Consider the following 11,324-nt stretch of genomic DNA (forward strand, 5'->3'; position numbering starts at 1 on the left):
CACATAGTCAGAAGGAATGTCCATTTTTAGGTCTACGTTCCCTGTTCCAATCTCCCATTCCGAATCCCTGTTTCGTGTTTCAGACATGAGTATCCATAAACGGGATGATATTTCATGCATGTTGCCATTCGATTTCCCATTCCGGGTAGCTATGCCATGTCATACTGTTGCGTATGTTGTGTCGTATGGTCATACGGTACAATTGTAGAGATATGGAAACTTCCATGATTGTTACGATCAACATACCACAATTGGAATGATGCTGTTGAGTTGCACTATGAAGAAAAAACAAAACTCTACTCTGTATAATTCTGCAATGTTGGAAAGCCTTCATGTAGAAAACTCTAGTTTGTATTTGAAGGTTTATGCAGTTTTGATTTCTGGTCTTGGTAGGTTACCTCTTGATCCCAAAATTAGAGGTAAACTTCATTATGTGCATGTTTTATGCAATGTATATGTAGTATTGGAGCTATAGGGATACATAGATGCTAATTTGGATGGTGATAATACGGACAAGAAGTCTATGATGTGATTCCTTATCATCATTGGGAGTGCATAGTCGTTTGGATGGGTAGAGAGGCAGAGTAGTGAGGAACTGTTGTGATGGCATGTCCGGTAGCTTGCCTTCACAAGCTTCTAGTAACTGGAACTTGGATGCTTCCATAGTCGCATCAACTTGCAGCAAGAGAGATGAAAACGCAAAATCAAGGAGCTGTCCATGCAGACAAGGGAGGAGTATCGGAATTCTGGTGAGACATCAACAGATGTGCATCCTCATAACGCTCTCCGGCAATAGCGCCCTCGTGAAACAAAGCCACAATCTCCTCCACCTCTGCTTTGCTCAACTTCACATCAAGGGCACCCACATTTTCCTCGAAATTCTTGACGCGAGTTGTGCCGGGAATGGGTACGACGTCATCCCCTTGGTGCTGAACCCAAGCAAGTGCGACCTGTCCTGGCGTGCACCCTTTTCTTGCAGCCAACTCTTGTAATGCTTCAAACAAGATCTGATTTTTTTCAAGATTTACTCCCTGCATCCTTGGCTGCGCAATCTACACTTTCAAGTACCATGCAAACAGGCCAATGAATAAAAGGAAGTGAGTTTTAACGTATAGATTGCACACAGACTATTCAGCATATAAATGATTCTGCAAGCTTATCGAACAGCACAACATACCTTGCGGAAATCTGTTTCTGTTGCGTTTTCTAGGATTTTTGCACCAGCTGAAAAGAACCCTCGACCAAGCGGGCTATACACAACTATTCCAATCCCGAGTTCCCTGCAATTAATGTGAGAAAAGGAGCCAGTGTGAAGTGACAGTTTTATTCTTTCTGTCAACCACGGTCAACACAGCATGCATCACACACATACAAGCGTGAAGAGTAGATGAAAAGAAACAAGGATCACCTGCAGGTGGGTATGATGTCTTTCTCCACATCACGCGACCACAAAGACCACTCCAGTTGGACGGCACTAATGGGGTGAATTGCATGAGCCCGCCGTATGGTTGATGCTGAAGCCTCGGATAGCCCCAGATACTTCACCTTTCCTTCCTCCACTAGCTTCTTCATTTCCCCCACCTGTGGAGCAGAGCACATAAAAACTCATGCCGAACAACAAGTGCCTGAAAAATACGTGTATTGCTGCATTTTACATGCTGGTGTGATTTCAATGTTCGCATCTGTTTGAAGTTATATGTTCCATGATTAAAACATGGCAGCTTAGCTTCTATGGAGGTAACCTCACCGTAACTTCAATCGGAACGTTGGTGTCAATACGATGTTGGTAGTACAAGTCAATGTAATCCACATTAAGCCTCCTAAGGCTAGCTTCGCAAGCTGCACGCACGTATGCAGGATCTCCATTGATGCCAAATGTGCCAGTATCTGTATCAATCGTGGCGCCAAACTTTGTGGCAAGCTGGACTTTATGGCTTATGCCCTTGAGAGCCTGTATACATACATTAAGAACCAAATGATCGATTACATGCGCACACAGACAAATGTTTGTAGGTTTCAACTACATTGGAAGTGGGTAACTATTGACAAGCTAGTGAGCGCGCATCAACAAATGCATACAAACACTGGCTCAATCAGAATACAACATGCCACCTTAAATCATGAGAAAACAATACAGAATGAATACCTTGCCCAGGAGGAGCTCGTTGGTGAAGGGGCCATAGACATCAGAGGTGTCGAGGAAGGTGATGCCGGAGTGGACGGCGTGGTGAATGAGCGCGATCATGTCGGCGTCAGGCTTGGGGAGACCATAAAAGAAGGACGACATGCCCATACATCCCAGGCCCTGAGCGGAAACGTGGAGGCCCTGCGACCCCAAAGGAACCGACTTAACAGCAGGTGGAGCCATGTAAAATGCAGCAGGTGAAGAAATTCTTAGATAGCAGGCTGGCCGTGTGTAGTGATGAGAGGAGAGCTTTTACAGCACAGGCACGCTTCGACAGGCTTTATAAAAGACGGGGGCAAGGGGTAGAGTCGTGTCGTGGGCCGTGACATCACATGAGCTCCTCTCCAAAAAATTCAAGCAGGACTCCGTTACGTATATCATATGTTGCCACGATTTCAAATAGCTCGTTAAAGATTGGAATCTTGGGAGATGCTTTCATTTTCTTCACTTTAGCAGGGAAGGAGGTTGCGACTCGCAGGCAGGACAGCGAAGAACGTGGCTTGTAGCAAGCAGACAGAGTAGGAGAATGTGATGCGAGATTGGAAGAGCTATGTGTGCTGGACAACGACGACTGGGCTAGGGAGGACACGGGGCGGGCAGAGGACTGGGGGCTTGCTTGTTTTATAACAAAGGGGCAAGCAATGTCACAAGCACCTGGTGCTGGTGGGATGGTTCAACACAAAGGATGCTTCCTGATTGCGGTGTGTCGGGTTCAATTCTCGCTGACAAGTGTTTCTTTTGGCCCTTGGACTCGGCAACCCACAGAGCTTGAGATGGAATATAGTGAGATTCCAATTGATAAATTGGGAGATGACCAGTATGTGGCACCCATTATGAAAAATAAAATAAGCCAGAATCCTCTATGATACTGACGGGCGTGAGTACATCCAGGAGCGAGCAACATTAAGGCCGCTCGAGCGATAGAGATGCGAGCAGCGTAGAGTTGCCGACGAGCGAGCACATGGAGCTTGTGAGAGCACGCACAAAATCCAGGTGTAGCAAGGAGGAGCAGGGGGGAAGCCCTGCTCTGTGGCAGTCATCTGCCCTGCTCCGTGCGAGCAGGTAGTGGATGTTCATCTTTTCATTATTGAACGAATTTCCATCATCGTCAGCCTTGCAGGGATGCTCGATTGGTTACGTAAGCATTTGTAATCTTGCAGTCCTTCTGGTTCCGGGTTCGAATCCTCGACTCTCCCGTTTAAAAGGTAGGAATCCTAAGGTAGTAATTCGTAATCTTGCAGTCCTTATGGTTCCGGGTTCGAAATATCCTCGACTCTTCCTTTTAAGAGGTAGGAATCCTAAGGTAGGCTTTGAGAGGCAAGTAGGAGGAATCTCGTAAGCAAATGAATAAAATAGAGCTCGAACCACTATGAGGCCTTATCCCACTCCTTTTGTAGCTTGGAGGTGAGCCAGTATGACTTAGTGAGAGCTGTTTAAGAATTCTAAGCTTGGTTGATGATAAGTTTAGAATCGATGGATATATAAACCACCATGGAATTTGGCACGAGGGAATAAGGAGAAGAAGTAGAAGTAGCCGGAGTTTTACGAAGAACGAGAAGTAGAAGGAAAAGGTAAACAATCCCAAGAGACTCAGGGATTTTTCCTATGAATTGAGCTGAAGATTCAAGTATAGAGAAAGAATCAGGTTAATTGAACCAATGTGCGTGGGAAACAACCCCAAGAGATTCCAAAGTCTAAATTTTCGATGCCCGATGTAGCCTGTAGAAAAATAGAAACATTCGATATCTGTAGCAGTTTCGAAGAAAAAGCAAAGATAATTCCAGAAAGATTAGTCCGGAAAGGAGATTGATTGGTGTGTGGTAACACGCCACAGAGAGAGAAGTTATTTTTCCTCGGATACATGCGCGGACCCATTACTCGCAGTTGAAACAACAAGTGAACTCTCTCTCTCTCTCTCTCTCTCTCTCTCTCTCTCTCTCTCTCTCTCTCTCTCTCTCTCTCTCTCTCATTGTGCATGATCAGATTAACGTCGTCTATTGACCTAGTCTCTCTCCTCTCGTCAACTTGCGGCCACACTTACACATCTAGTAACACCATATTAGTGAACTTGGGACTTCTTGGATTCCCACTTTCAAACTGAGCTTAAGATTTGACGACATGGCCAAATCTTAGCCAAAGTTTTGAGAGCATGGATCGAAAGAGATTTTCAAGTACTTCCTTGTGGAAGTTTTGGCCTTTAGAAATAGTTTGAGATCTATCCATATGGCCAAATCTTCAAGACATTGGTGATTTCCAAATTTGCTCTAAAGTCTCAAACTCTTTCATCTGATTCCCTGACTCCCTATCTCTCGCTCATGCCACCATCTGTTATAGAAATAATATCCACCCCCTATTACCAACAACCCATGAGTCACTTTGTTTGTTGCTTTTTCTCTAATCATTTGTACACACTCCATCAACTCTTTCTCACCAACCATAGTCGCCATGCAAGCTTGGAGTCATAGAAGCACAACCACACATACATCTCTCTCTACAACGTCGATGGTTCAACATCTCTCTCTCTCTCTCTCTCTCTCTCTCTCTCTATGTGTGTGTGTCTCAGTTGCTCGGAATTGCTTTCTAACAACCTGCTCTCTCCACCAGTGATGCCCACATATTCAAAGGGGGCATATTGTGCATGCCATCTCCAATTCACAAAAGAACCGCTACAACTGTCTCGTTCTCTCTCATAGCAACAGCCCCAGCCACCATGCACACTCTCAAAAGATCAACCCTCAGCATTTTTCCATCTTTGTGGGATAACTAATCCCATCTTCAATAAGCTTTTGAAGAAAAGCAGAATCTTCATGCTCAACATTGGCAAGACCTTCATTTTGTAACATCCACTCGAAATCAGACAAAGTCCAATTTAAAACCTCGGCGACTTGCTTCACCATAATTTTGTGAGGATAAACCCGCTCACAACACCTTGACTTTTTCACTTGAGCCCATTGTATAGAACAAAGCCTCTCTTGAAATGGCTCCAAGAAACCGTATCAACTAAAGAGAGCTTACTTATCCACCTTGCTATAGTCCATCCATCTCTTGAACTTCACGGCTTCCTACTGCTTTATTTCTTGTTTCTCCTTGGATTTAGGGTTCTTTCAATTGAATTTGGCAATGCACACTACAAGAACATTACGAAGATCAGAATCATACACATCATTGCATGAATATGTTGTTTTTATGCTCAATTTTGTTCTCAAAGAAATTGTAGATACATCCTCTCTCACTTTCCCACCAGGTGGTGATTTTTTCTCTAGTGGTTGTTTAATCTAGTTGCCCAGATTGAACGATATATAATAAGACTTTGTGACTGAATTTACTAATTGCTTTAGTGCTAATATTTTGTAGTATTGTGGTGAATGAATAATAAACATTTCATCTATTTTCTACGTCAGATGTGGCATTTTCTCTCTATAAATTATATTGGCGTACTTCATGCTTAGCACTTTTCTCTTTGACACCTGCTAAACATAAAACAATTATTGCTAAAGCATTTCAAATTGACCCATCTGCGTTGAAACACCCATTGGTATCTCCACTTGTATAGTGTCAAAAATTCCTTTCTTTTTCAAAAAAATATCCTCTTTTGGATTCACTCTTCTTGAAACATACCGACGCTATGATGTGACTTTTCGATAATCAAAGCATCCGTTTTTGGGCGACCTCTTGTAGTGGTCAACTGTACAATCCCATGAATGATTGACATGGTTTTTGTGAGTGTGTTTTTCTTGGAGGAAGTATTCAAGACATCGATGGGACTCTTTTAATTTTCTATGCATGGTGAAGGATGTGCATATGTCTGTTTTGGCAAACCCTTCCTCCTTCCCTCTTCTATTGTTCTCTTCCTTTTGTCCCCATGTCTTCTCCACGTACCTCCACATGGGCACTAGTGCTCACGTATACACCACCATGACCTACACACGTGCATTGCTACCCAAGTAGGCATACTACATGGGCTCCACATTGCTAGCAATTAGGCTAACATAAGCCACCGAATGTCTGTTTGTGTCGCTTATCTTTGTAATTACCTGATCATATACAAAGTCGAATTGCATATTTTTGTAGTGTCCACATTTTTAATTATCACTTTTACAATTGTATCATATTTTTATAAGTACCTCATTATATACAAAGTCGGATTGATTATTTTTTTAGTGTCCACAAGTTTACTTATCACGTTTACAATTATGTATGTAAGCTTTTAATGAGTAGATCGGGGCCAAGGGCTGGTAGTTTAATTATTTTTCCTTATTTATTGTAGTGCTAGCAAGAACCTTAGAGAAAATTATCAATCCAAAGGATGTAGTTGATCAAACTTATAGTGCATAGATGCTATGGGAGAGTGTCAAAAGCTCTCAAAAAACCCACTCACAACTTTGAAATTTGGGAGGGTTAAGTGCCCACTTTTTAAAATACATACTTTGTATGCTTTTTAGTCAATTACAACATGTAGGCTAAGTTCGGCTGAAAAAGATGAGCAGAGGCTATTAAAAGAAGCCAAAATATCAAGAAAGAAGAGGAAAAGGCATGCTGCATGGAGAGGACTCTATGCATCAGAGAAGCAAGTTGCTACACATGCAAGACAACCCTTCACAAAAACGACGACACATTGAGCTCTCTGATTTTGCATCTTGTCAGATCATAGTGCACTCTTTAAATTTGATTGTAGGAATGTGGTTTGTACTATAGCAAGCATCAAGAAGAAGAAGCAATCAAAAAAACATTAAGTGCGTGAGAATGGTTTTTGATTGATAAGCATGGCATGGTATCATTTCAAAACTTTAATGTACCAAGAATGTACCATAATAGGGTTAGAAGATTATTAAGAAAGTATAATGGTAGCAATTTTTCTTCTCTTCATCATGGCTCTTACCCGAGAAGCACAAGATGGAAGGAAAATTTCTTTCTTAAACCATCGTAGGAACAAACTTAAGAGAACTCAAAGATCTATAGCACGAGTCTTGAACTCAAGGGAACAACGGTAAGAGCATTGGAAACCACTCATGAACCAAAGGATGTGTCAACACAGGATCCCATCAAAGATTAATTCAAGACCCCGGTCAGGAAGTAACGAAATTGAATGAACCCCAATTATGCAATCAAAGTGAAAGAAAAATTGAGTATATAGTGAAATCACCCAAAAAAATTCTCATTAACTTTTGAAGATAATCCTGAAAGATTTGCATCATTGCTATATATATATATATATATATATATATATATATATATATATATATATATATATATATATATATATATATATATATGTATATGTATATGTATATGTATATGTATATGTATATGTATATGTATATGTATATGTATACATACATACATATATATATATATATATATATATATATATATATATGTATGTATGTATGTACCTGGAACACCTCTATTTTATAAACTGTGTGTGTGGTTTGCATAGCTTCTGTTTGGAGGACGGGTCACACACTTGTTCTTTTAATGTTCCTAGAAAGACTTTGTACATGAACATCTCTACACATAAATCGGCTCTGAAGTTGATATACATGAGGCATGCAAATCTTAAAAAAGATGCAATTTTCCATTGTCTATATGCCATAACACGTCAATCCTATATTTTCAACATGTCAAGCTTAGAGTTAGGTTCGGACCCACTATGCATCAATTCTTTAGTGGTATTTGAGACCATTTTAGAGGAAGCAAGTGAGCATTTGCTCCCCCTTTTTCCCTTACTTTTAGGTATACTAATAATACAAAGGAAATGTTGTGGATTAATTTAATGCCTTTGAATTGATATGCTAGCCTTCCTCAACCTTTTTTAATAAGGAGACGCTCCTTGCTAACATAGGAAGTTTCTTTCAAAAGTGCTAATGTTGTCTAGCAGGAAGAGAAATTGATACTTATACTAGTTTTCAAAATTGTGGGACACATTATTACCAAGAATACTACTAATACTTTTAGCCATAGAAAGACCCAGCTCTTAATTGGTTCCATAACAAAGACAAAGATCACATAAAACATTGGGCAAGAAGACGTGCATTTGGCTCAATTGTGTGCTCCAAACAATTAGTAAGGAGACACGTGTTCCCATTTCAAAGATGGAAACAATAAGGTACATTTGCAATCATTATAATTAATTATTGCTTTTTGCATCACATAGATCCAAAGACTGCCTTCTCGCATAAGGTTTTGCACTTTTTTCAAACTAAATTTAAGCTATGTTTGTGATTTGTGGACATGTTGTCAAAGTGTAGTAGGAAGCTATGGTTATAAAACTATTTCAATGCCTGGAGATTAAATTAGCAAGGCTGGTGCGTATGTAGATTATGTGTTTAAGAAAGCCACCATGTTTATCCAATGGGGCTAGCTTAGTTGGAAGAGGGTTGGACTTGCATCACCAACGGGTTCGATCCCCACTAAGTGCCCTTGGCGGTATCTTAAGGCAAAGGATGGCCCCAGGTGCCCAGCCTAATGCACGGTGTTGGTGGAATAAAAAAATCTGACTTGTCAGCACTTAAAACAAAAAAAAAAGGAAACCCACCACGTAAAGGAACAAGATAGTGGGAGCATCGTAACAAGGGTTGTCATCATACTATCGTGTAATAAAGTTTGGTATGGTTTCTTTATTGTGTACTACCATTCACGTCGTATGATTCAGATTTGTAGGATGTGTCGTTCAAATAACTCCCAAGAACCATGTTGACCACATAGTCAGAAGGAATGACCATTTTTAGGTCTGTGTTCCCTGTTCCTATCTCCCATTCCGAATCCGTGTTTCGTGTTTCAGACATGAGTATCCATAAAAGGGAATAACATTTCATGCATGTTGCCATTCAGATTTCCCATTCCGGGTAGCTATGCCATGTCATACTGTATGGTAGGTTGTGTTGTATGGTCATACGGTAAAATTGTAGAGATATGGAAACTTCCATGATTGTTACGATCAGCGTACCACAATTGGAATGATGCTGTTGAGTTGCAGTATGAAGAAAAAACAAAACTGTACTCTTTAATCTGCAATGTTGGAAAGCCTTCATGTAGAAAACTCTAGTTTGTATTTGAAGGTTTATGCAGTTTTGATTTCTAGTCTTGGTAGGTTACCTCTTGATCCCAAAATTAGAGGTAAACTTCATTATGTGCATGTTTTATGCAATGTATATGTAGTATTGGAGCTATAGGGATACATAGATGCTAATTTGGATGGTGATAATACGGACAAGAAGTCTATGATGTGATTCCTTATCATCATTGGGAGTGCATAGTCGTTTGGATGGGTAGAGAGGCAGAGTAGTGAGGAATTGTTGTGATGGCATGTCCGGTAGCTTGCCTTCACAAGCTTCTAGTAACTGGAACTTGGATGCTTCCATAGTCGCATCAACTTGCAGCAAGAGAGATGAAAACGCAAAATCAAGGAGCTGTCCATGCAGACAAGGGAGGAGTATCGGAATTCTGGTGAGACATCAACAGATGTGCATCCTCATAACGCTCTCCGGCAATAGCGCCCTCGTGAAACAAAGCCACAATCTCCTCCACCTCTGCTTTGCTCAACTTCACATCAAGGGCACCCACATTTTCCTCGAAATTCTTGACGCGAGTTGTGCCGGGAATGGGTACGACGTCATCCCCTTGGTGCTGAACCCAAGCAAGTGCGACCTGTCCTGGCGTGCACCCTTTTCTTGCAGCCAACTCTTGTAATGCTTCAAACAAGATCTGATTTTTTTCAAGATTTACTCCCTGCATCCTTGGCTGCGCAATCTACACTTTCAAGTACCATGCAAACAGGCCAATGAATAAAAGGAAGTGAGTTTTAACGTATAGATTGCACACAGACTATTCAGCATATAAATGATTCTGCAAGCTTATCGAACAGCACAACATACCTTGCGGAAATCTGTTTCTGTTGCGTTTTCTAGGATTTTTGCACCAGCTGAAAAGAACCCTCGACCAAGCGGGCTATACACAACTATTCCAATCCCGAGTTCCCTGCAATTAATGTGAGAAAAGGAGCCAGTGTGAAGTGACAGTTTTATTCTTTCTGTCAACCACGGTCAACACAGCATGCATCACACACATACAAGCGTGAAGAGTAGATGAAAAGAAACAAGGATCACCTGCAGGTGGGTATGATGTCTTTCTCCACATCACGCGACCACAAAGACCACTCCAGTTGGACGGCACTAATGGGGTGAATTGCATGAGCCCGCCGTATGGTTGATGCTGAAGCCTCGGATAGCCCCAGATACTTCACCTTTCCTTCCTCCACTAGCTTCTTCATTTCCCCCACCTGTGGAGCAGAGCACATAAAAACTCATGCCGAACAACAAGTGCCTGAAAAATACGTGTATTGCTGCATTTTACATGCTGGTGTGATTTCAATGTTCGCATCTGTTTGAAGTTATATGTTCCATGATTAAAACATGGCAGCTTAGCTTCTATGGAGGTAACCTCACCGTAACTTCAATCGGAACGTTGGTGTCAATACGATGTTGGTAGTACAAGTCAATGTAATCCACATTAAGCCTCCTAAGGCTAGCTTCGCAAGCTGCACGCACGTATGCAGGATCTCCATTGATGCCAAATGTGCCAGTATCTGTATCAATCGTGGCGCCAAACTTTGTGGCAAGCTGGACTTTATGTCTTATGCCCTTGAGAGCCTGTATACATACATTAAGAACCAAATGATCGATTACATGCGCACACAGACAAATGTTTGTAGGTTTCAACTACATTGGAAGTGGGTAACTATTGACAAGCTAGTGAGCGCGCATCAACAAATGCATACAAACACTGGCTCAATCAGAATACAACATGCCACCTTAAATCATGAGAAAACAATACAGAATGAATACCTTGCCCAGGAGGAGCTCGTTGGTGAAGGGGCCATAGACATCAGAGGTGTCGAGGAAGGTGATGCCGGAGTGGACGGCGTGGTGAATGAGCGCGATCATGTCGGCGTCAGGCTTGGGGAGACCATAAAAGAAGGACGACATGCCCATACATCCCAGGCCCTGAGCGGAAACGTGGAGGCCCTGCGACCCCAAAGGAACCGACTTAACAGCAGGTGGAGCCATGTAAAATGCAGCAGGTGAAGAAATTCTTAGATAGCAGGCTGGCCGTGTGTAGTGATGAGAGGAGAGCTTTTACA

The 11,324-nt window shown here is 41.7% G+C and overlaps 2 protein-coding genes across 2 annotated transcripts; both read right to left on the reverse strand.

Annotated features, from left to right (window-relative positions):
• Nucleotides 1–337: 337 nt before the first annotated feature.
• On the reverse strand, nt 338–2,442 carry LOC147422231 (putative aldo-keto reductase 2). The gene is made up of 5 exons (XM_086503239.1): nt 2,147–2,442; nt 1,748–1,951; nt 1,409–1,581; nt 1,178–1,280; nt 338–1,052 (listed from the first exon to the last, which is right to left on the reverse strand). Exons 1-5 carry the CDS (start codon nt 2,366–2,368, stop codon nt 705–707), a joined length of 1,050 nt encoding a protein of 349 aa, XP_086359365.1. The 5' UTR covers nt 2,369–2,442; the 3' UTR covers nt 338–704.
• Nucleotides 2,443–9,217: 6,775 nt separating this feature from the next.
• On the reverse strand, nt 9,218–11,324 carry LOC147422232 (putative aldo-keto reductase 2). Its single transcript, XM_086503238.1, has 5 exons — nt 11,029–11,324; nt 10,630–10,833; nt 10,291–10,463; nt 10,060–10,162; nt 9,218–9,934 (listed from the first exon to the last, which is right to left on the reverse strand). Exons 1-5 carry the CDS (start codon nt 11,248–11,250, stop codon nt 9,587–9,589), a joined length of 1,050 nt encoding a protein of 349 aa, XP_086359364.1. The 5' UTR covers nt 11,251–11,324; the 3' UTR covers nt 9,218–9,586.

The sequence above is a fragment of the Adiantum capillus-veneris genome, chromosome 27 (genome assembly GCF_014529385.1).
Source record: "Adiantum capillus-veneris isolate H3 chromosome 27, ASM1452938v2, whole genome shotgun sequence".
Lineage (NCBI taxonomy): Eukaryota > Viridiplantae > Streptophyta > Polypodiopsida > Polypodiales > Pteridaceae > Adiantum > Adiantum capillus-veneris.